This window comes from Ovis aries, chromosome 19 (assembly GCF_016772045.2).
Source record: "Ovis aries strain OAR_USU_Benz2616 breed Rambouillet chromosome 19, ARS-UI_Ramb_v3.0, whole genome shotgun sequence".
Taxonomy (NCBI): domain Eukaryota; kingdom Metazoa; phylum Chordata; class Mammalia; order Artiodactyla; family Bovidae; genus Ovis; species Ovis aries.
Genome location: NC_056072.1, coordinates 48793191 through 48819052, shown reverse-complemented (window position 1 = coordinate 48819052; position 25862 = coordinate 48793191). Strand labels below are relative to the sequence as shown.

The following is a 25862-nucleotide window of genomic DNA, read 5'->3' as shown; positions in this document are numbered from 1 at the left end:
GCGTCTCTAGGCTGCGAGCCTGCTCCTGAGGGGCGGGGCTCGCCAGAAGGCAGCTTCACACTCGCGGTGAAGTCGGGACTGGGGGTTGAGGGAGGCAAGCACAGCAAGATCCCCTGCACCCTCAGCGCCACAGCAGACAGCGTGGAGAGTCAGCTGCGCACCACGCCCCCCCACCTCACCACACCCCCATCTCCTCTTGGGCATCCTCAAAATGCTGCTCCTGGCACTTCTGCCTCCCTGAGCCTGTTGAAGGGCATGCTATTCTTGTTTCTGCAGCCCCTGGCAGCCTGCGCTGGCACGAGTGCCACCCCCGCCCCGACCTGAGACAAAGCTGGGAGAGGCAGCAGCAGCATCGGGCAGGGAGGCAAGCTCAGGGAGCACAGGGCTGTCCAGGACCGGCCAGGCGCAAGGGGCAGGGCGCGGCTGCCATGCCAGGGCCTCCCACCTGGTCAAGCCCACCCAAGGGAGGAAGGGTGCCTGAAGCCTAGCTCCACGATAAATGGCAGGAGTAGCAAAGGCCTCTTGGCTGGAGTAGAAATACCTGGAACCATTTACTCCAGAATAGGGCTCAGCCCAGCAAGCCAGGCTTTTGGAGATGTGCCAGACCCCACAACCAATCCCCTTTCCCCACTTGCTCAGCTCCTCATCCCCCAGCCCCGTCAGCCTGGGACAGCTTCTCCAGCTCTGCAGAGGGTGGGACTGTGCCAGGGAGGCCTCATAAGAATTAGCCCTGGATGACAGTCCCCCTGCACGATGGAGGCCCAGCTGCCCCACGAGGGGGTGAGCCTCCTGTCACAAAACCCTGAGCAGTGATGGCCCATAAACAATCCACTTTTCACCAAGGCCAAAGCTGCAGGCCCTCTGCCTGGCTCCACGGCAGACATGAGTGACGGCTGATGGCAGGCTGCCCATCGGGCACAGCTGTGTGCTACACCCCACCCCCAGCACTACCCCAGAGAAGGGATGCCAACTCAAGGTCAGAGATGTACCAGCTCGAGGTCCTACAAGTCACCAGGGTGCCAAGGAGGGGGCCTGAGGTCACTGCAGACCCTGCCCCCAGTAGTGGAACAGGTCACAGCTGCGGCCTAAGGAGACACCTGGGCATTCCCAACCTGCCTGCACAGCTCTTCCTGCTGAATCCTCAGCAAACCTGCCCCCCTGTCCAATGGGCTCCAAACTGGCCAAGGGACCCCAGCAGGCCCCTTCCAGGGACAGGCCACCCCAGTGCCAAGCCACACCACATTCCCCACCCCACCACAAGGGGCTCGGCACCTACCACCCAGGGCGGCTCTCACAACACAACTGGCATCACAAGTGACACAGAGGCTGTGGGCTTACAAGAGCTATGCGTTCACACGATGAAGGTGCTCTGATAGCAGCAGCAAAGACGCTCCGAACACTGCTCTGCGGGAATGCTGTGTGAACGCTGGCTCAGGGAAGGCGGGGGAGAGGCAGTGTGCTGGCCAGATCAGGTGGGACAGTGCCTGGCCTCACGATCAACCCTCTCAGTCTCCAAAACCCAAAAAGGGTGCAGACCTGCCCTGTTGGCTACACAGCAGCTTTAAAACCTTCCATGACCATGTCTGGGGTAGGGTGGGGCATCCAGGGGGTTGCTAAGGACCAATGTACAGAGAAGCTGGGACTCTGAGCTCTAACTGGAGCTTCTGGAGAGAGCCAAGTCCTCTCAGAGGCCTTGGGCAAATAAATGACTGGAATCAACACAGTGTGAGGAACCCGGAGCTTCTTCACTGCATGACCCAGGCAAGCCTCAAACACCCCATCTGTGAAATGGGGAGCAGCCCTGCGCTGCTGACCACCCAGGCCTGTCCCTGGATATCGAACACACACGTGCCTGGAAAGCACAAGGCACATGAAGGGATCTGGGACAAGGCTGCTCAGATGTCTGAACAGTCTTAGTGTGGGCTCCGAGCATATGGCGCCTAAGCCACCTCCGTGGGGACTGGCACTCCCGGGGCTCCAGTGCCCCACCAACTCCTTGCTGAATTGGGAAATCAGAACTGCTCTCCGCAGTGACAGGCCAGAGCAAGACACCCCTCGCCTGAGACAAAGGGTGCCAGCCACCTGCTGTCGCCCAAAGTGATTCTAACACGCCAACAGGGGACAGGAAGTACCCTCCACAGAGCAGGATTTTGGTGGGTGGCCACATGAGGCCTGGACTCGCTGGCCACACACTGCAGTATCACGAACCAATTTCTCAGAAAAGCACAACAGCCTTATGCACTCAAACCCCAATCAGGGGAGACACTGGACGCCACTGGCCTTAAAAGCTTTCCCCTGGGTGTCTTAAGGGGTCAGAAAACCTGCTGGGGTTTTCTGCCTGCTGCCAAGGGGCCGGGAGGCCCTCTCGGGGATCCAGCCTCCCAGGGGTGTCCCTGCCTCTTGGGGTGGGGGGACAGCTGCTACTCAGGAGCCAGGAGCACCTCTCCGGTCGCAGGTGCTGCCACAGCACTGTCTAGGGGAGCGGCTGGACCTGAGCAGACCTGACCAGGTCCCTGCCAGTGAAGAGGGGGAGGGGTGCACTCCCTACCAGTGAGCTCGGGCCCGCGAGGTTTCCTTGAGCCCTGGAGGCTGAGCCCAGGGGTGCTGGGATAAGCCTGCTGCCTTGTGCCCAGCCACCGTGTGCCACACACTGGGCAGGGAGCTCAGGGGGGTCCAGCTGTTTGCGGGGTGCTTCAGGCCCACAAGGTTTCTGGTCCCTAAGGGGGGGATGGTGCTTAGGAATCAAATGCTTCAGGCTTGCTGAGCGGCTGTCATGAGAGGAAAGGACAGCTGTATTAACAGGCTGAAATTCCTCTGCAGAGCCTGTCAGCCTCACGCACCTCAGGCCCCCTCAGGACTCGACTTCGGATGCCACCTGAGTCCACCCACCGCCCCCCAGCCCTGCCAGTCATGGACCTTCCACCCCCACCTGCTGCCAAGCCTGCTCCCTCAAGAAGCCGAGGCACCTCTCCCCAGCACCCTCCACTCTCCTCCACTGCTGTGGGTCACCACACCCTGAGCATCCTCTTCAGGACACCCCACTTTCCTCCGCTCTCCTCAGCCCTCCACTGTGGGGAGACCAGGCTCCCACTCGTCACTCTGGATGCTCTGTGGATCTTTTTCTCCCATGGCCCCTCGAGCTCAGGGATGCAAGCCCAGATACCCAGGCTCAGCTGGCCCCTCCACCCATAGCATCAGCTCTGCCTCCATCCAGTCTCCAGAACCTACCCTCTGGGCCTGACCCCTGCCTCACTCTCATGTCTAGCCTTCACCCAACATTGGGCATGGACAGCCCTCCCACCAGGCACATGGCATCCTACTCAAGCAGGCTCTCAGCACGCTATCCTCTCAGATGCCTGCCACCTCTCCACCTCATCCCAGCATGTCCAGCCAGGACACGGGCTACAGTATGGCATTCCAGGCCCTTCCCTGCGGGCACCTGTTGCTGTACCTCGTCAACACCAGGCATCTGATCCATCAGAGGTGTGCCTGGACTCTCCCAGGGTCACCTGGAGATTCTCCCCATCAGTATGAAGATTTATGTGGTAAAACCACATATCCAGTACTAGACTGTAATCCTCATTTGGATTCTCCCATCAGATCCTCACAAACCCCATCAGGCAGGTTACCACCACCTCTGCACAGACAGGAAGCAGAGTCCAGGCACTGCTCTGCCTCATCACCTCCCTGCCCAAGGCCCCCTGACCTCACACTCAGAGACAGCATTCCCGCCCAGCACCACTCTGCTCCTCCCACCTCCCCACATCAGTGTGCTGATACACCCAGTTTGCAACTTGGGCCTGGCCCAAGGCAGGAGAAAGGCCTCTAAGGCTGAAGGAGAGGAGAGGCGTGGTCTCTAAGGAGAGGGTAGAAGTTCTAGAAGCTTCTAGCAGTTCTAGAAGCTGCTGTCTGGAACAGCCATCAGTGACAAACTCCAGGGTTTCCGATCCAGGCAAGAACCACTCTTGTGGCTGGCCCCTGCCACCTGGTGGTGGTGTGCAGTACTGCAGGCCTGGGCCAGCAGGGCCAGTCTTGCGAGGAAACCAGCCCTCAAGACTCCAGGACAGACTCAGCAGCAGCAGCAGCATCACCATCATTGTCACCAACACCGCACTGACGCAACACAGAGAGGCACTCTCTAAGTTCCTGTCATGGACCAACTCATTACACCAACACCACCTATGAAACACGTCTCATCAGGGGTACACAGGAGTCAAGTAACCTGCCCAAACTCACCCAGCTATCTCCACCAGGTGCTTTTCAAGACCAGGATCCATTCTCCCTTCTTGGAAGATCTGTTCCTTTAGTCACCCCAAGAAAATGCCAGCCTCAAACATCTAAGACTCGGAACAGCTTGTTGGGGGTGCAAGAAGAGAACTCTGAACCCCACACCCCACAACTCTGTACAAATATGTCCTTCTCCACTTACTCCTTGAAAGGAAAGTTACGACCAACCTAGACAGCATATTAAAAAGCAGAGACATTACTTTGCCAACAAAGGTCCGTCTAGTCAAGGCTATGGTTTTCCAGTGGTCGTGTATGGATGTGAGAGTTGGACTATAAAGAAAGCTGAGCACCAAAGAATTGATGCTTTTGACCTGTGGTGTTGGAGAAGACTCTAAGAGTCCCTTGCACTGCAAGGAGATCCAACCAGTCCATCCTAAAGGAGATCAGTCCTGAGTGTTCATTGGAAGGACTGATGTTGAAGCTGAAACTCCCATACTTTGGCCATCTGATGCAAAGAGCTGACTCATTTGAAAAGACCCTGATGCTGGGAAAGATTGAAGGCAGGAGGAGAAGGGGACGACAGAGGATGAGATGGCTGGATGGCATCACCGACTCGATGGATATGAGTTTGAGTGAACTCTGGGAGTTGATGATAAACAGGGAGGCCTGGCGTGCCTGAGCTGCAAAGAGTTGGACACGACTGAGCGACTGAACTGAACTGTCCTTCCCATTTTCGGGTGTGAATTTCGCAAGTGATCCCATGAACTTGAAACTTAGTCCCAAATTCACAACCACAGTTCTTCAAACTACTCCAGCTCTGACTCTTCCTGGTCTTGCCCCAAACCCCCAGGTCTGCCTATCCATTCAGCCTCCGGCAAAACTCCCAGCACCTCCTGTGGCACCTCACCAGCTCCCTTCCTGGGTCCACATCCCCACAACTGTGGTGAATCACAGTTCTGCCCAGTCACACCTACCTTGAGGCCAGTTTCATACCCTAGTAGCGTCAGCTATCTCATCTTGAGCTCACACAAGTCTGACCCCAACCCCATCTCCCTCCTGGAGCCTGACACCAGCCCATATTGACAGCCCGCCACCCTGCCTTCTAAAGGCTACAATTAAATAAGGAGACACAGCACCACGGCTGTGTTTACCAGCCTGGCCCCTAACAAATGGACCCTCCAAACAGCTCCTGGCTCCACATCTGTGGAGGACACCATGGAACCAGAGGTGGCCAAGGCCCCACCAACACGGACCTCTTTTGACAAACCTGTCCCCTTCATCACCTCCAGAGCTATCAGCTTGGCCCCAGAGCAACAGAGCGTTCATTACAGGGGGAGGCAAGTAGCACATGCAGCCCCTGGGAAGTGCCCCTCGAGAGGCGCCCTGGCCAGAGCCCCCATTTGCCCTGCAGTGTGCGTGAGGCTCTGCCACGTCACAAATGGCCACCAGAGGGCTGGTGGATGCCAGGTGGCAACCCCTTCCATCCCCTAGCCAAGTTTCCAGACAGCCACACCATAGATGACCCACCCCTGGAGATCCCAACAGACCCAGGACTCCCCACAGCTAGCCAGGGCTGTCCTCAGGCCCAGTTCAGCCCTGCAGCCATGAGCTGGACGCCTGGCGCAGCACAGTCCCGCAGCAGCCCCCCGGGGACACTCACACTGATAGTGCTGTAAGAGCCGGTGAGTCCGCACGTCCCACACCTTCACCGTGTTGTCCATGCCGGCAGCAGCGATGCACGTGCCACTGGGGTGGAAGTCCACGTAGGTGACAAAGCTGGAAAGAGGGGGCCACCGAGTGCTGTAGGAGGCCTGACTCAGAGCAGACCCGAGAACGTCCAGCGCTTCCCCGTGCCGCGCATCTGCTCATGCTGCTCCCCTCGGCGCAGAACACCTCCCTGCTGCCCTGTGTCTTTAGCAGGCGGCCAAGGGAAGGCAAGAAGGAGAGGGTGAGGCAAGAGCTAGGAGTGACCTGGGGGGACTTCCAGAAGCAAGTCCCAGCACAAACCTCTAAATGCGGGCAGAGACACTGCTCTTCAGACCAATGGTCAGCCAGCTGCTTGCAGGCTTTCAGTCAGAGCTGGCGCCCTGACCTGAGCCAGAGGCAGGGCAGGTCCTGACAACTGAGGCCCAGACGAGAGGGGCCAGCAGGTTCCAGACCCTCTGCTCACCTATTCCTAGGAGATAAGCCAAGGGCCCTTGACAGACTCATGTGGGACACTCAGGACGGTACCGTGGCTCGGGAGGGGCCCTGATCGGGGGGTCTCAGCCTACTGGGGGCAGAAGCTGCTGCTGATTCAGGGACCCAGATCAGGTGAGGCCCTGCTCAAACACAGGCTCCTCCCTCTCAATGATGCAACACAATACGAACAGCCACCATCTGCTACAAGAACCGATTAGCCTTTCATTTATAAAGTCGTCACCACGGAGAACATACTAATATCCTTTTGGGGGTCTGGGTTCAACTTCTTCAGACACACACTTCACAATTCTGAGAACTAGAAAATGAAGGGAAAAGAGAGCCCCAAGAGTTTCATGCCTTCAGGTTAAGCCTCTTATTGTTCGTGGGGATGGGAATGAGGCAGAACTTTGCACGCATGCACGCACAGCCAGGGAGCAACAGAGACATGGCTAAGGGCCCCAAATGCCACCACCGGAGGCCCCTACGGCCTTTTGATGCCCTAGTCTGTGCTGTTCTCGGGGGCCTACAGGTAGGGGAGAGGATCTAGGAACTTACCCGCCATGCTCACAGTACGAGTGGACACACTCCCGGCTGGTCTTGTCCCACAGTTTGACAGTTTTGTCATCACTGGCAGATACGATGAGCCGCCCATCCGGGGAGAACCTGAACCGGGGGGACAGGAGTCACACCACCAATCAACAGACATCACAGGTGCCACACATCGCCTTCCAGTCACTCTTCTTGAGCTGCCCAGCACAGGAACGCGCTGGGGCCACACACCCTGCTCTGACCCCAAGTGATCTGGGGCAAATGCTCTTCTCTCTGCAAGATGGACCAGAAGGGTGCCCACCTTCTGGTGAGCAGGTAAGAAGCACGGTCACACACAGGGCCCCCGACACCGCACATGGCAACGTGCATGCTGACTCCAGTGTTGTAGCATCAAAGTAGCCCAGAGCTCACTGTGGACACCGCCATCCTGCCCCCAGAGCCCTGAGGCCATGTGCGACTCAGAATTGGTCCGCAAAACCAGGTGCCAACCAAAACGGATGGAGGTTCTGGAGACCTACCACCAAAGGCCCAGTGTGAATTCAGCCCTCATTTGCTGGCTGGGCTGCTCCCACTCTCAGAAGCCCAACGGTGCGGGCCTCTCACAACAGCCAGAGACCTCCCAGGACAGGGAGCCAAGTGCCCGAGAGGACAAGTAACTTCTGGGGTGCCCAGAAAAGTACAGCTCAACAGTCCCCAACCTCTGACTCCCATGGTTTCCTGGGGTCCCCAGACACCCCAACCTCTTCCCCTGAAGCACACAGATTTGACATGTGAGATCTGTTGAAACAAACAGAATAAACCAGAAGTAGGCATAGCTGTGTCTGCAGCTTTTAGGCCTTGAAAAGTACTTTCATTACCTGGCCCCATCCCCACAGCACTGGCCCCGCACCAAAAGGAAAACCAGCTTCCAGACCAACCCATCAGAAGCCTGGGCCCCCATTAGGCAGCTCTGGAGCAAAACCCACTTCTGAGGAGCAGAGCATCCAAGAGCTAAGGAGGCAAGCCTCAGTGACAGGGGCCCAGCTTCTAAGCTCAGCTCCGCCACTTACTCTCTGTGTCGAAGGACAAGATACTGCATTGTTCTGAGCCTCAGGTTCCTCATCTGCAAAATGGCAACGATGCCACCAACTTGCAAGACTGCCATAAGGAGCTAGAAGAAAATGTCTAGGGGTGGAATGACGTTATCTTGTTGTTATTGCTATTGCTAATAAGTGGCCCCTGATGACCCACTTTGGGCTGCATCAGCACAGATATCAGGGGGTCAACTGTGGCCAGCAACTGACTAACTTATCCCTCATGCATTAGCTCAGTGAAGATTTGACAGCTTACAATATGAGAACTATTAATGTTCTTATTCACAGATAAGGAAGTTGAGGCTCGGGAAAAGTAAAGAGTGGCTAAGTAACTTGTTCAAGGTCAGGATGCAGACACTTGGCATCTTTTTTGTACCCCCAACCCCTGAGGTCTCTCCAACAATCTCAGGTAGGACTACACTCACTTGGCACAGCGGACCCAGTTGATATGCTGGCTCAGGGAGAACAGGAATTTCTGGCGATGAGTTGACCACACCTTGACTGTCTTGTCATCAGAGGCTGTCACGAAGGACTGGCCATCACTGCAGAAATGGACGCTCCTCACTGTGGCCGTGTGTGCACGAAACACAGTTGACTCGCCTTTCCTGCAAGGATGGGTATCCAGAGTCAGGAAATCCATAAACCCGTAACAGCAACATAAGGGCACATCGAAGCTCTCCCCACTCCTCAGGACCCTCCCAAAATCAATCCAGGCCTGAGTGCCCCAGTCCCCAAATAGGGAAGCAAGAGCCTCCCCCACAGGAGCAGAACCCGAGCCCGCCTCACCCACGTGCAAGCAGCATCAGGTGGGATCCTCCCAGGATGGCTGAGGTCAGCCCGGAATCTGCCTGCTGACCCTGAGGGGAGGGCCCTGACTGAAGCCCAGCTTCTAACAGCGGCCCCTCAGCAGTGAGGCAGACGTCCTACTGTGACCAGTCCAGCACCAGGGCCAAAACTCAGACAAGCCCCTTCATGTCTTTAACTCACACGTTGGGTACCCATATGCGGACAGTCTTGTCGCGGGAGCCAGAAGCAAGCAGGTGTCCCGAAGGGGAAAAGTTCACACAGGTTACGGCGTCCTTGTGGCCAGCAAATCGGTAGGCACGGGACTGGGGCTTCATGTGCCACACCATAAGGCACGAGTCCATGGAGCCACTGGCTGAGGCGAGAGTGGACATGTGACCCTCAGCTCGAGCAGGCTGGAGCCTCCACCAGGAGCTGGGGCAGGGTGGGCAGCAGGGAAACTCAGCTTCACAGCCAGCTCCATCTTCCCCATCTTCAGTCACACTTCCAGTGACTGCTGAGCAGGGGTTTGGAGACCCTGTGGCCTGTTGACTCTCCAGGCAGCAGGTCCACACAGAAACCAGCCCAAGAGATACCCATCACAAGCCAGCGCTGTGCTGCAAAGGACCCAGGTCTCCCCAGAGACACACTGTGAGGCTCTAGAGAGCAAGTCCTCCTAAAACTGGAGAGCCAGCTCAACCCAGTAGGCTTATTACCATTAAGAGGATCCATCAGAAGGGCCCCAAAACAGACCCCAAATGACTTGGGTTTCCTTTTAACCTCTAGTGTATCATGAAACCAGCAGTCTCTGGCAGGGGACCTTGACGATGGGATGAAGGGGGAAGCTCATCCACAGAAACAAGAAAGCTGCAGCCGTGATAGCCGTGTTTGAACCCTCAGGTGGCCAAGAACGGGGCACTCAGCTGCAGCCTAAGAGCAGTGGGGGGAGGGCACACCCGGCTCTGCTCCACAGCCTTCTCGCTGGTGGGCATCTTCACTAAGAAGGCGTGCCTGTGGCACTGTGGACAGCAGAATCAGTAAAGACCCAAGGAAATGCCACCGTTTAGGCTCATTCTGAGGCCAGACCTCAGAGGTAGATGGGGTATGGAGGGAAAAGCCCGGAACTAGGTCCTACTCTCAATGGCTGTATGATCTTGGCAAAGTCCCCAACCTCTCTGAGCCTCACACTCCAAGTGCAGAATGGAACTCAGAAAGCCTAGTGCCCAGGGCACTGGCTGCTGAAGCAGGCTGCAGGTCTAGAGAAAGCACCTGAGTTCTCACTGTGCCCTGCCCCCTCATGCCACACCTCCCAGGCAGAAACTCGACCTTCTCAGTCCAAGATGCCTCCTCTTACCCAGCTGCTTTGTGTTGAGACTGAAGTCCACAGAGGTGACTGCATCTCGATGGCCCTTAAAATGCCTCTCCAGCGAAGGGTCCTCCTGAGGGAGAGCCAGGGTCAAATGTGTGAAGCCTGGATGAGGAAGGGGCTTCCCTAGGTCTAAGACACTTCCTAGAACAACCAGGAGGGTTTTTAAATGCTCAAGGTATGATCCTTTATATAGGAAAATTCTAAGGAATCACTAAAAAACTAGTATTAATAAACAAGTTCAGCAAGGTTACAGGATACAAAATAAACAAAAATCAAGTATATCAACAATGAACACTGTGAAGAATAAAAGTATGAAAACAATTCCATTTATGATACACAAAGAAAAAACTTAGGAATAACTTAACAAAAGATGTGTAAAACACAGTGAGAACTAAAAAAAAAAAAATCACTGGAAAAAGTAGGAGGAGACCTAGATAAGAGGCTCCAGTTCAAGCTGGAGTACAAGTGTCTGCGCTCATCTCCTCCCGCAGGAACACCAAAACCACAACTAGCTGTTGAACAAGCATCCACAGGAGGACGCTGGAGCCCACCAGAAAAGATATCCCACATTTAGAGACAAAGAAGCCGAGGCGAGACAGTGGGAGGGGCTCAACCCCGATAAAACCAAATCCCGTACTCCTTGCGTGGTGACACACAGACTGGAGAACAGTAATGCCAAACGAGCTCCCCACTGTTGCGAAGGCTCTGAACCCCACATCAGGCTTCCCGCCTGGGATCCCACAAAGGGACTGGGAATCCCCAAGGAATCTGACCTTGGAGGCCAGCGGCATTTGACTACAAGACTTCCACAGGACTGGGGCAATCAGGGACTCCAGTCTTGCAGGTCACAAACAAAACAAAATAAAACCAAGACTCAGAGAAAAGGAGCAATGACCCCACAAGAGACTGAACCCAAACTACCTGCTAGTGTTGGAGGGCCTCCTGTGGAGGCCCGGATCGGCAGGAGCACACCACAGGGATGGGGGCACTGGAAGCAGCAGTCTGGGAAGGTTCCCCTTGGGGTGAAGCCTCTTGGAGGTCACCTTAACTTGATTATAGACCCCACAGCTGGGTGCCCTCAGGCCAAACAACAGGGAAGGAGCACAACCCCACCCATCAGCAGATAATAGGATTACAAAGCTTTCCTGAGCAAGGTCCTGCCCACCAGAGCAAGACCACCTTACCTACCTCCTGAGAAATCTGTATGCAGGTCAAGAAGGAAGAGTCAGAATCGGACATGGAACAACAGACTGGTTCCAAACTGGGAAACGTCAGTACATATGTGAGTACGTCAAGGTTGTATACTGTCACCCTGCTGATTTAACTGATATGCAGAGTACATCATGTGACATGTCAAGCTTGATGAAGCACAAGCTGGAATCAAGATTGCAGGGAGAAATAGCAATAACCTCAGATACACGGATGATACCACCCTTACGGCAGAAAGTGAAGAACTAAAGAGCCTCTTGATGAAAGTGGGAAGAGGAAGTGAAAAAGCTGGCTTAAAACTCAACATTCAAAAAAACAAAGATCATGGCATCCATTTCCATCACTTCATGGCAAATAGGTGGGAAAACAATGGAAACAGTGACAGACTTTATTTTCTTGGGCTCCAAAATCACTGCTGATGGTGACTGCAGCCATGATTAAAAGACGCTTGCTCCTTCGAAGAAAACCTATGACCAACCTAGACAACGTTTTAAAAAGCAGACACATTACTTTGCTGACAAAAGTCCATCTAGTCAAAGCTATGGTTTTTCTAGTAGTCATGTATGGATGTGACAGCTGGGCTATAAAGAAAGCTGAGCACTGAAGAATCGATGCTTTTGAACTGTGGTGTTGGAGAAGACTCTTGAGAGTCCTTTGGACTGCGAGGCAATCCAACCAGTCCATCCTAAAGGAGATCAGTCCTGAATATTCATTGGAGGGACTGATGCTGAAGTTGAAACTCCAATACTTTGGTCACCTGATGCGAAGAACTGACTTCTTGGAAAATACCCTGATGCTGGGAAACACTGAGAGCAGGAGGAGAAGTGGGTGACACAGGATGAGGTGGTTAGATGGCATCGCCAACTCGATGGACATGAGTTTGAGCAAGCTCCAGGAGTTGGTGATGGACAGGGAAGCCTGTGCGCTGCAGTCCATGGGGTCGCAAAGAGTCGGACACGACTGAGCTGAACTATACGATGATATATTATTTCTATCTGGTTTGTCTCATCTTTCTATTTCATATTCAGTGCTCCCATTTCATTCAGTTTATGTTTTCCAATTTCTCCATCTCTTTTTTTTTTGATGTTCTTTCTGAAGCCTTTATCAAGTATAGTAAAAAATCTTTTATATACATATATAAAAATATATACAAATGTATAATATATATATTGAAGAAAACTTACGAATTTTTTCTAGTTTCACATTCTATTTCATATTCAGTGCTCCCATGTCATTTAGATTATGTTTTCCGACTTTTCCAACTCTTTCATTTTTTGATGTTTTTCTCAAGATTTTATCAAGTTATCAGGTGTAGTAGAAAAGCTCTTGTATACATATAATAAATAATATATATATATTTTAGAAAACTTAGGAATTTTTGCCTAACTAAAAAATTTATGACATTTTGATTCCACTTGTTTGACTTAGTATGAAATGTAACGCAATATATATAATTTTTAAAAAAGATATGCAACAAGCAACAAAGGTTTATTGTATAGTACTCTACAGGGAATTATAATTAATATTTTGTAATAACATAATAAAAATAATTTCAAAAATAGTATGTGTATACGTATAACTGAATCACACACACAAAAAAAGAATTCTATTTTTTGAAATTGTCCTATGTATGAGAAACAAAATTTTTAATATATTTGTGTAGGATGTAAGATTAAATTAATATAAATAGAAATCTATATTTAAATTATTAATGACATCATTCAAGATACTATTTTTTCTGCCCTTGATAAAATAGTCTCAGACAAATGTTAATATATCTCACAATGATTATATATATATATTTTTTCCTTTATTTCTTCGATTTTTGCTTTATGTTTGCTTCTTGTTATTAGGTGTCTAATGGTTTATGATGTCTATCTTGTTTGTGAATCATACCTTTCATCATTAAAAATATTCATCCTTGTTTCATTTAAAAATAAATCAATTTTAAAAAAAGATACAGATAAATGGAAAGACATCCCATGTCCATAGTTTGGATAACTTAATATTAAGATGCAATACTCAAGTTGATCTAAAGAGAGTCAATAGAATCTCATAAAAATCTCAGGTACTTTTTTTTTTTGCAGAAATTCACAAGCTAATCCTAAAATGCATATAAGACAGCCAGAATAGACAAAATATTAAAAAAAAAAAAAAAAAAAAAGGACTTCTCTCGTGATCCAATGAAGAATCTGCCTACCAAAGCAGGGACAGAAGCTCAATCCCTAGTCCGGTAAGATCCTACATCCTGCAGGGCAACTAAGCCGATGCACCACAACTACCGAGCCCACCACGGACCTAAGCAACAGGAGAAGCCACCGCAGTGACAGGCCTGCGCAACGCAACTAGAGCAGCGCGTGCGCACAGCAACTAGAGACAGCGCATGTGCAGCACTAAGACACAGCACAACCCAAAATACTACTCGGTTACATTAATAAAGGTTTTAAAATAAAAATAACGTATAAAAACAGAGGGGTGCTTTCCTGGTGGTTAGCAGTTAAGAGTCTACTCTGCAGTGGAGGCAGCACGGGTATGATCCTTGCTCCGGGAAGATCCCACACACGGAGAAGCAACTAAGCCCACGCGCCACAACTACAGATTCTGTAGTCTAGAGCCCAGGAACCTGGTCCTGAGCCTGCTTGCTGCAACTACTGAAGCTCATGTGCCCTGGAGCCCGTGCCCTGCAACAAGAGAAGCATACAATGAGAAGCCCAACCGCCACCCCCCCCCCCATCGGCAACTGAAGAAAGCCTGCGCCCAACAACGAAGATCCAGCACAGACAAAAATAAACAAATCTTAAAAAAAAAAAGGGGTGGGGGACACTCACTATAGAAAATAATCTGGTAGTTTCTCAAAAAGTTAAACATAGTACACTTCCCTGGTGCTCCAGTGGTTGAGAATCTGCCTACAAATGCAAGGGACATGGGTTTGACCCCTAGATTCCACATGCCACAGAGCAAATAACCCTGTGTGCTACAACCCCTGAGCTCTAGAGCCCTTGAGCCCCAATTACTAAGCACACGTGCTCCAACCAGTCAAGCCCACCCGATGCTCAGCCACGAGAGAAGCCACCAAATTGAGAAGCCCACACAACGAAACAAGAACAGCTCTCGCTCACCACAACTAAAGCCATGAACACTCAGCACTGCTAAAGATAAAAAGAAACAAAAACATTTTTTAAAAACTTAAACACAGAGTTATGAAATGACCCAGCAACTGTAGGTAAATACCCGAAAGAATTGAGAGCATTCTCACACTAAGGCTTGTACAAAAACTTTCACAGCAGTATTAATCATAATAGCACTAAGTGGGAAAACCTTACTGTTCATCAACAGATAAATGGATAAACGACATGTGGTACATCTGTGCAACAGGATATTTATTCAGCCATGCACTGGAAACAGGTACAGCTTTGAAAACATTATGCTATAAGTGAAAGACACCAAAGGCCACATTTTGTCTGAGTCCATGTATATGAAGTGTCCAGAACAAAGACAGAAAATAGATTCGTGGCTGACAGGGACTGAAGGGGCCGAAGGGAGGGGACGCAGGGGAAGTGGGGAAGAAAAGAAGCAACTGCTTAATGGGTACAGGTTTCCCTTTGGGGGTGATCAAAATGTTCTGGAAACACAATAATGCTAACACAATACTGTGAGAGTACTAAAAACCACTGAATTTTACACTTCAGAAGGGTGAATTTTATGGTATGTGAATAACATCTCATCATCAAAATCATTTTTTCAAAGACCAAGGAGAGAAAATGGGGACTTTCAGCAACCACCATCTCAGGAATCGGATCCCATACCCTCCATCCCACTGTGGACTGACTAGTAAAACCGAAGGTCCACCCTGAACAAGCCCTTGAGGCTTTACCACCACCTCCACTCCGCCCAACATCAGAGAAGCTGTAGCTTAGGAAGACATGGAGATAATATTCCAGAGACTTCTTCACCCAACAGTAATTAGTGTTAGAGAGTTATACCCCAGCCACGCAAAATCTCTCCTTATCCCAAATATCAGGAACCTCAACGAAGCATTTTGGGGGGACCAGAGAGCCCAGCAAAACCTCCTCTTGGGGAAAACCCGTCCTTGGTGCAGAGGAAGGACCCCAAGGAGTTGTAACCAGAACAAAGGTTCCCGTTCCCCATGCCCCGCTCCACCCCCAACACACCTGCCTTTCACCTAGAGAGGGAACGGCAGCTGGGGGAGGGCGGGGCACAGAGCAGAAACGGCTCCACCTGAGCTTCTTAGAAAGAACTAGGGTAAAACAGTACCCCCTCGAGGGCACGGTCAGATCTGCCCCGAGCCAGCGGGCCCCTGAAATCTCCCAGCACCCTCTTTTCCAATGCCACAGGCTTCCTGGTTCCTCGTTTCCCCCAAAGATGGGGAACACCATTAGGGGGTCAAAAGGCCTGCTTCCCAGTCCGGGCCCTTGGCTCACGTGCCCAGACACCTAAGAAAGCCAACAAGCCACCACTCAGCGTCACTGACTTTCACAACCCAGACAGAGAGTACCAGGCAGGTTGAGTTTTCAAAACAACCTCTCCAAAAGAGGGGCTTTGGAGTGCTCCCCACTGGCCTCTGGAAGGACCTGGGGCGGAGAGGCAGCCTGTCACACTGACGCAGGCGTCCCGGGGGCCTAGCTGTTCCCACACAGGGAACAGAATACACTCTCAACAAGCCCCCCGTTCAGCCACCCACTGCTCAGGGAAACGGAGACTGAAACTAGAGAGGCCCGGCACTGACCCCAAGTCACACCTCCCTCCAGTCAGGCCGTGCTAGTGTCTACCCAGCTAGGAAGCAAATCCCGAGGGCAGAGGCTACTGGTTTGTTAGCCCCGGCAGCGCGAACAGGGCCTGGCTCGCAAGAGGCGTTCACCAGGTGCCCGAACTCAGCACCGCCTGCACCGACCGAAATCTGGGGCCAGAGAGGACCTGCTCGGAACCCCGCGTCCCACTGTCCCCGCGGAGAGACTACAGCTCGGGCGGCCGCCGCTGACAGAAACTTACCGGGCAGTGCGCGGTCATGGCGGGGCCGGGGGCGTCCAAGGCGCTGGAGGAGCGTGAAGGAGCGGCGGCTGCCGTTGCGGCGCGTTCAGTTTCCGCGCCCCCAACCGCCGCCAATAGCAACGCGGGTCTCTGCACCTCGCCCCGCCCACCGCGGTTAAAGGAGACGCGGTGCCTCAAGTTTTTGCCCGTCGACCGGAAAGAAAGCTGTAGGGCCGGGTCCACGGTCTCTGCGTCTAGCGCCACTTGGCCAGTCAACCTACGGACGGCGGCGCCAAATGCCTCTGTCCACCGTCACACATTCCCCCTGAGAAATTGAAGAGTCCAGGAATAAAGGGTTCCCCCACCGACCCGTAGCCAGGCTAAAAAGACCATGTACAGAGCCTTCTGGGATTGCAGTTCCAAGACGGTCCTCATCCTTGTGTCTGGAGGGTACCAGGACTACATTTCCCATGATGCCACGAGGGTGGGGCCGGGATTAACCACCCGAAGCCAACACGTTAAGGATCCCGGAAGTAGAGGGTGTGGTTCGATGTGCTTGTGTTCTCTGAAAGCGCCCGCGAGGCCGGCTTTTCTACCCCATTCAGAGCCAATTATTGGCCCTTCATGAATTCTTTAAGTGGTTCGCTCCTCCGAACGCGCTTAAAGCAAGTGTCTGTTTAAAAGAACACTAGTCACCCGGAATCACATCCGTGGAGTCGAAAGGCCTGGGATATATTCTCAGTTCTTGCCCTGATTCGCTGTGTGACCTCGGGGAAAAACTAACCCTGCTCTGTGGACCTCAGTTTCCCAGTTTGCGATATGAGAGGGTATTTCGCAGCCTGGCCCTCTCAGGACCCTCAGCGCTGAGTACCCGATGTAAATTACAATACCAGTTTAAAAGAGGAAACTGCCGGGACCTGTCCACCAGAGGCCGTCCTTGCTCACTTTCTGCTGTCCTTAGACGCGCGCCCCGACCCCCACCCCAAGCTGGGCCTGATCTAGACTGGGCATTTTTCAAGATTTGTGAATCTTCCAACACCTCTTCTGGTGAAGTATGGATTGGTCAATACTTAAAATGAAGCAGGGCAAAGGCTAACAGTATTGTCAAGAAAACATACTGGTCATAGCAAACACCCTCCTCCCACAACACGAGAGGACTCTACACATGGACATCATCAGATGGTCAATACCGAAATAAGATTGCCTATATTCTTTGCAGCCAAAGATGGAGAAGCTCTATCTATGTCCGACGCAGGATACAGCATGCTTGGGGCTGATGCACAGTGATGACCTAGAGAGATGTTATGGGGAGGGAGGTGGGAGGAGGGTTCATGTTTGGGAACGCATGTACACCCGTGGTGGATTCATGTCAATGTATGGCAAAACCAATACAGTATTGTAAAGTAAAATAAAGTAAAAATAAAAATTAAAAAAAAAAAAAAAGATGGAGAAGCTCTATACAGTCAGCAAAAAAAAAAAAAAGACCGAGAGCTGACTGTAACTCAGATCATGAACTCCATATTGCAAAATTCAGATTTAAATAGAAGAAAACAGGGAAAATCACTAGGCCATTCGGGTATGACCTAAATCAAATCCCTTATGATTATACAGTGGAAGTGAGACATAGATTTAAGGGGTTAGATCTGATAGAGTGACAGAACAAATATGGATGGAGGTTCATGACATTGTACAGGAGGCGGTGATCAAAACCATCCCCAAGAAAAAGAAATGCAAAAGAGGCAAAACAGCTGAGAAAAGAAGAGAAGCTAAAGGCAAAGGAGAAAAGGAAAGATATACCCATCTGAATGCAGCATTCTAAAGAATAGCAAGGAGAGATAAGAAAGCCTTATGTGAACAATGCAAAGAAATAAAGGAAACAATAGACTAGGAAAGACTAGAGATCTCTTCAAGAAAATTAGAGATACCAAGGGAAAATTTCATGCAAAGATGGGCATACTAAAGGACAGAAATGGTATGGACCTAACAGAAGCAGAAGAGATTCAGATGAGGTGGCAAGAATACGCAGAAGAACTATACAAAAAAGATCTTCATGACCCAAATAACCACGATGGTGTGATCACTCACCTAGGGCCAGAATCCTGGAGTGTGAAGTCAAGTGGGCCTTAGGAAGCATAGCACTACGAACAAAGCTAGTGGAGGTGATGGAATCCAGCTGAACTATTTCAAATCTTTAAAAATAATGCTGTTAAAATGCTGCACTCAATATGCCAGCAAATTTGGAAAACTCAGCAGTGGCCACAGGACTGGAAAAGGTCAGTTTTCATTCCAATCAAAGAAGGGTAATGCCAAAGAATGTTGAAACTGCTACACAATTGTACCCATTTCACATGCTAGAAGGTAATGCTCAAAATCCTTCAAGTTGATTTCAGCAATACATGAATCAAGAACTTCCAGATGTACAAGATGGATTTAGAAAAGGCAGAGAAACCAGAGATCAAATTGCCAATATTCGCTGGATCATAGAAAGAGCCAGGGAATTCCACAAAAACATCAACTTCTGCTTCATTGACTTCACTAAAGCCTTTGACTGTATGGATCACAGCAAACTGTGAAAAATTCTTCAAGAGATGGGAATATCAGACCACCTTACCTGCCTCCTGAGATACCTGTATGCAGGTCAGGAAGCAACAGTCAGAACCAGACATGGAACAACAGACTGGTTCCAGATTGGGAAAGGAGTATGTCAAGGCTGTATATTGTCACCCTGCTTATTTAACTTATATGCAGAGTACATCATGAGAAATGATGGGCTGGATGAAGCACAAGCTGCAATCAAGATTGCAGGGAGAAATATCAATAACCTCAAATATGCAGATGACACCACTCTAATGGCAGAAAGCAAAGGGGAACTAAAGAGCCTTTTGAAGAAGGTGAAACAGAAGAGTGAAAAAGCTGGCTTAAAACTCAACATTCAAAAAACGAAGATCATGGCATCTGGTCCCATCACTTCATGGCAAATAGATGGGGGAAAAATGCAAACATTGACAGACTTTATTTTCTTGGGCTCCAAAATCACTGCAGATGGTGACTGCAGCCATGAAATTAAAAGACACCTGCTCCTTGGGAAAAAAGCAATGACAAACCTAGACAGTGTATTAAAAAGCAGAGACATCACTTCATATAGTCAAAACTATAGTTTTTCTAGTAGTAATGTATGGATGTGAGAGTTGGACCACAAAGAAGGCTGAGCACTAAAGAATTGATGCTTTTGAACTGTGCTGCTGGAGAACTCTTGAAAGTCCCTTGGACAGCAAGGAGATCAAACCAGTCAATCTTAAAGGAAATCAACCCTGAATATTCATTGGAAGGATGTACACTGAAGTTGAAGCTCCAATAGTTTGGCCACCTGACATGAAGAGCTGACTCACTGGAAAAGACCTTGATGCTGGGAAAGATTGAGGGCAGGCGGAGAAGGGGACGACAGAGGATGAGATGGTTGTATGGCATCACCGATGCCATCCAATGGACATGAGTTTGAGCAAAACTCCAGGAGATTGTGAAGGACAGGGAAGCCTGGCATGCTGCATTCCATGGGGTCATAAAGAGACACAACTGAGAAAATGAACGTAAACAAAACAAACACTGATTAAGATTTGGCCAGGCCCCTGAAGTTTCTCATTATATCCAAGTATCTAAGATGGTGTGTGCCTGGACCTGCAAACCAGAGCCCAATGCAGTGAACTCAAAGACTGACAGTGGGTCAGGAGGCAGGGTTGGGGCTGGGGAAGTGGGGGGTGGTGAGGGGGTGGGGGGTGGAGTTGGCATGTGGAGGAATGAGTCTCTTCTTTGGACTTGGAAGGTCTGGGGCCAGACACAAGAGATAGATATATTTTAACCCTAAGAAGGAAATGGCAACCCACTCCAGTACTCTTGCCTGGAGAATCCCACGGACAGAGGAGCCTGGTAGGTTACAGTTCATCCAGTTGCAAGGAGTCCGCAGGACTGAGCGACTTCACCTTTCACTTTCACTTTTTTTACCCTAACTTCACTGTGATTTGGCTTAAAATTGGTTCCTGTATGTTAGAAGCAGCTTCCTATGTTAGAAATGTTCAGGCTCACTTAAGTTATACACTATGAAATTCTCCTTAAAACATGTATTGTATCACTTACACACATCCCAAAATTGTTCAGCACTGTTCAAATGACAGTTTTCAAGCTTTTCCATCAACATCTGCATCTTACTCAGCTATTCTCCTGCCTACTGGCCAAATACTTAAAATGAAAACACTAAAAAAGAAACAAATACAGAAAACCATATCTATTACACATATAGATTCATTCATTCTTGTTGTTGGGTGGTAGTTTTGGCTTTATTTTTGTCAGTTGTAGTTAGAGAACACCTCTGGTCTACAAGAGTTCATAATCTACAAAACTGCATTTATAAAATCCTTCAGTAAAATGATTTTTAAATGTCAGGCTTGCTCAAAGTGAGAGGCAGTGGAAGATTTTACTCATCCTCTCTGGTCTTTCCAGCTCCCACTGTCTGCGATTCTTACACCTCAGGAAGGAGGAACTGAGGATGCCCCCACTGGCTCTTGCTCATTTATTCACCATAAAAACACAGAGGTCTGAGAAAACCACACAGACAACCTAGGATCCACCACAAGCACAGTCTCCATAAACCAAGACTGGCGGCTCCACGTTCCATGTTCTGCTGGAGCAGACTGAACCCCATTTCTGACTGGGAACTCCATGGGAGCAGGGGATGCTCAGTGTTGGAAGAGCTTTAATGTTGTTGGGGGGATCTCCATGTTGAGGAGGCTCTGAGAGACCTTCTTTTCCAAGTTCCCCTGTGGCAGACATGTCTCTGTCCTGGTATACAGCCCCCACACAGGGCCCCTTGCAAGGGCCTTTCACCCTGTCATCACTCCCAGACCCCCTGCCACAAGGGACATGTGGCCCTCCTAGGGTAGGGGTGAACCAAGATGGCGCTCTGGTAGCAGGTCTCCCTGTTGTGGGAGTGACCCCTGCAGGATGACCCCCCCCTAGGAAGACCCATTGCAATCCTGAGCCCCAGGGGAACCCACTGTGAAACTGGCGTGCCCCTGCAGGTCAGCCTTCTTATAGGGGAGGCCCACCCCAAAGTGGGGAGAGGATCCATGGAGTCCCCAGCCTTCAACCTCACCTAGCTCTGCTCAACCATCCAGCAGCAGTGGCCACTCTGGGTATGCACACAGCTTCAGCCTGCCCTTGCATGTTGCAAACAGTGGGCAGCATGACTACAGTCACCACAGCAATTCCTGGGACGATAAGGTCAGTGGACCCAGGGGACTCTGGGGCCAGTTTTCAGAAAGACAGAGCTGGCCAGTAGCCACATTCCTCACCATCCACTCAAGCCAGATAGGGATGCCTCTGAGTACTTCTACCCACACCCCATAAGCATGACAAGCATGAAGCATGACCTCCCTCCCATAGCCTCAAGAAACGCCAAGAGAGATGCTGGACCTCCATTTCACATTGTCCAGAGAGAGGGGAATGGGCCAGGCAGCCCAACTATGTGGAGAGGGAATTCCACAAAACTCAGGCTCAACCGCCAACCCTGGCTCTGCACACATGAGCTGGGAGAGGGATGCAGACATTCACAAAAGGTATAAATTCAATTTGAACCATTTCCACTAGAGAAAGCTTTCCAGTAGACAATCTGAACAGGGCTTCAGAGCACTGGTTCTCAGCCCTGGCTGCTGTTCAGAACCTCTGCAAGTCGGGCCAGGCACCGGTGTTTTTTAAAAGCTCTCCAGGTGAGTCTAGTGGGCAGCCACAGCTGCGAACTTCCTCTTGAGATGAGTGGAACTGAGAGATCTTTCTGTGATGATGAAAATGTTCTGTATGCACACTGTTCTACAAGGTAGCACTGGTCACATGTGACTGTCAAACACTTGAAATGTGGCTACTGTGCCTAAGAAATGGGATTTTAAATTTTGGTCAATTTTAATGAATTTAAATGTAAGCAGCAGTATGTGGCTAGTGGCTATGATACTGGACTGCACAGCCCTAAAATAGGGACTGGCTCTATGGCCCTGGGCAAGTCACAGAGCCTCTTAGACTTTGGTCTGCCAGGGGGAGGGGCACAGTAGCCAGGGCAATTCATTGTCCCCAGGTCCCACCGCCCAGCCAAAGAGGGTTTGGAGTGCTCAGCTGCCCAGTTGGTTCAACTCGTTGCAACCCCAAGGACTTTAGCCAGTCAGGCTCCTCTGTTCATGGAATTTTCCAGGCAAGAATACTGCAGTGGGTTGCCATTTTCTACTTCAGGGGATCTTCCCAACCCAGGGATCGGACCTGCATCTCATGTTTCCTGCATTGGTAGGCAGATTCTTTACCACTAGCACCACCTGGGAAGCCTGAGGTTTGGAGACACCAACCCAAACCCAGGGGACTTGGGCAAGATGGAAGGATGCCAGGTCACAGCTCCTCAGGTCCCCTCACAAGTCTTTGCTGGCTGCCTTCCCAAGCACCTGGGGTGGGAACACAGGGCTAGATACCCAAGAAATTAGAATACTCTCAGCCCTGAACTGTGGTGTGGTATAGCACCAGCAGACTTTTGAGAGTCCCTTGGACTGCAAGGAGATCCAACCAGTCCATTCTGAAGGAGATCAACCCTGGGATTTCTTTGGAAGGAATGATGCTAAAGCTGAAACTCCAGTACTTTGGCCACCTCATGAGAAGAGTTGACTCATTGGAAAAGACTCTGATGCTGGGAGGGATTAGGGGCAGGAGGAGAAGGGGACGACCAAGAATGAGATGGCTGGATGGCATCACGGACTCGATGGACGTGAGTCTGGGTGAACTCCGGGAGATGGTGATGGACAGGGAGGCCTGGTGTGCTGCGATTCATGGGGTCGCAAAGAGTCGGACACGACTGAGCGACTGAACTGAACTGAACTGAACTGTGTGGACAATTTTCATTTATCAAGGAGTACAGCAAAAATAAGACTGGGAGCTGACTGTGGCTCAGATCATGAACTCCTTATGGGAAAATTCAGACTTAAACTGAAGAAAGTAGGGAAAACCACTAGACCATTCAGGTATGACCTATGTCAAATCCCTTACAATTACACAGTGGAAGCGAGAAATAGATTCAAGGGCTTAGATCTGATAGACAGAGTGCCTGAAGAACTCTGGACGGAGGTTTGTGATATTGTACAGGAGGCAGTGATCAAGACCATTCCCAATAAAAAGAAAAGCAAAAAGGCAAAACAGCTGAGAAAAGAAGAGAAGCTAAAGGCAAAGGAGAAAAGGAAAGATATACCCATTTGAATGCAGAGTGCCAAAGAATAGCAAGGAGAGATAAGAAAGCCTTCTTATGTGAACGATGCAAAGAAATAGAGGAAAACAATAGAATAGGAAAGACTAGAGATCTCTTCAAGAAAATTAGAGATACCAAGGGAAGATTCCATACAAAGATGGGCACAATAATGGACAGAAATGGTATGGACCTAACAGAAGCAGAAGAGATTAAGATGAGGTGGCTAGAATACACAGAAGAACTATACAAAAAAGATGTTCATGACCCAGATAACCACGATGGTGTGATAACTCACCTAGAGCCAGACATCCTGGAGTGTGAAGTCAAGTAAGCATCACTACAAACAAGGCTTGTGGAGGTGACAGAATTCCAGCTGAGCTATTTCAAATCCTGAAAGATGATGCTGTGAAAGTGCTGCACTCAATATGCCAGCAAGTTTAGGAAAACTCAACAGTGGCCACAGGACTGGAAAAGGTCAGTTTTCATTCCAATCCCAAAGAAGAGCAATGCCAAAGAATGTTCAAACTACCACACAATTGCACTCATCTCACACACTAGCTAAGTAATGCTCAAAATTCTCCAAGCCAGGCTTCAACAGTACATGAACCGTGAACTTCCAGACGTTCAAGCTGGATTTAGAAAAGGCAGAGGAACCAGAGATCAAATTGCCAACATTCTTTGGATCACCAAAAAAGCAAGAGAGTTCAAAAAAAACATGTTTTTCTGCTTTATTGATTACGTGAAAGCCTTTGACCGTGTAGATCACAACAAACTGTGGAAAATTCTTCAAGAGATGGGAATACCAGAAATACTCCTGAGAAACCTGTATGCAGGTCAAGAAGGAACAGTTAGAACTGGATATGGAACAACAGACTGGTTCCAAATTGGGAAAGGAGTATGTCAAGACTGTATATTGTCACCCCACTCATTTAACTTATACGCAGAGTACACCATATGAAATGCCAGGCTGGATGAAGCACAAGCTGGAATCAAGATTGCAGGGAGAAATATCAATAACCTCAGATACACAGATGACACCACCCTTATGGCAGAAAGTGAAGAACGAAAGAGCCTCTTGATGAAAGTGAAAGAGGAGAGTGAAAAAGCTGGCTTAAAACTCAACATTCAAAACACAAAGATCATGGCATCCAGTACCATAACTTCATGGCAAATAGATGGGAAAACAGTGGAAACAGTGACAGACTCTATTTTCTTGGGCTCCAAAATCACTGCAGATGATGACTGCAGCCATGAAATTAAAAGACGCTTGCCCGTTCAAAGAAAAGCTATGACCAGGCTAGACAGCATTTTAAAAAGCAGAGACATTACTTTGCTGACAAAGGTCTGCCTAGTCAGAGCTATGGTTTTTCCAGTAGTCATGTATGGTTGTGAGAGTTGGACCATAAGGAAAGCTGAGTGCCAAAGAGTTGATGCTCTTGACCTGTGGTGCTGGAGAAGACTCCCTTGGACTGCAGGGAGATCCAACCAGTCAATCCTAAAGGAACTCAGTCCTGAATATCTATTGGAAGAACTGATGCTGAAGCTGAAACTCCAATACTTTGGCCATCTGATGTGAAGAACTGACTCCTTGGAAAATACCCTGATGCTGGGAAAGATTGAGGGCAGGAGGAGAAGGGGACGACAAAGGATGAGATGGTTGGATGGCATCACTGACTCGATACACATGAGTCTGAGCAAACTCTGGGAGTTGGCAATGGACAGGGAAGCCTGGTGTGCTGCAGTCCATGGGGCTGCAAAGAGTCAGACATGACTGAGAGACTGAACTGAACTGAAGGAGTACAGCAAGATCCTTGTGAAGTTTTAACTACAAGGCCAGGAGCAGTACGGTGTTTTACTGATAGGAAAACTGAGGCACAGAGTTAATATTGATATGTAGGAAACCAGGATTTGAACCCAAGTCTGTCTGTACAGCCTGAACCCTTAATCCTAATGTATACAGGAAGAAGAATAAAAACCCTTAAACAGTTCAGGCCCTGGTGGAGAGAAAAGGGGGCCTCAAGATTTCACCCCCAACAACAGAGATGGGGACTGAAACTGTCCCAAGGTGTCCAATCCCACACTACAAAGTCCTTTGTTGTCTCATTTTATCTTAAACCATGAATTTTAGCAAATACTCCCTTTTAATATCTTTTAAATATCAAATTAGTGTTTTAATGATTGATCAGTTAACTCCAAGTCACACTGATATTCAGAAATA

The 25862-nt window shown here is 49.8% G+C and overlaps 1 protein-coding gene across 5 annotated transcripts in view; it reads right to left on the bottom strand.

Annotated features, from left to right (window-relative positions):
* Positions 1 to 25862, bottom strand: part of POC1A (POC1 centriolar protein A) — a 99986-nt gene that overhangs the window by 58245 nt on the left and 15879 nt on the right. For 2 of the 5 annotated variants that reach the window (XM_060402896.1, XM_012099971.4), the window contains 5 exons: positions 10168 to 10252; positions 9018 to 9189; positions 8456 to 8635; positions 6964 to 7071; positions 5888 to 6003 (listed from right to left, as the gene is read on the bottom strand). In XM_060402896.1, coding sequence (XP_060258879.1) covers positions 5888 to 6003; positions 6964 to 7071; positions 8456 to 8635; positions 9018 to 9178 — 565 coding nt within the window. In that variant the 5' untranslated portion in view covers positions 9179 to 9189; positions 10168 to 10252. Of the gene's footprint in view, positions 1 to 5887; positions 6004 to 6963; positions 7072 to 8455; positions 8636 to 9017; positions 9190 to 10167; positions 10324 to 16401; positions 16496 to 25862 lie in introns of those variants that run through there. The other 3 variants (XM_004018409.5, XM_004018408.4, XM_060402895.1) reach the window with 3 other exon arrangements.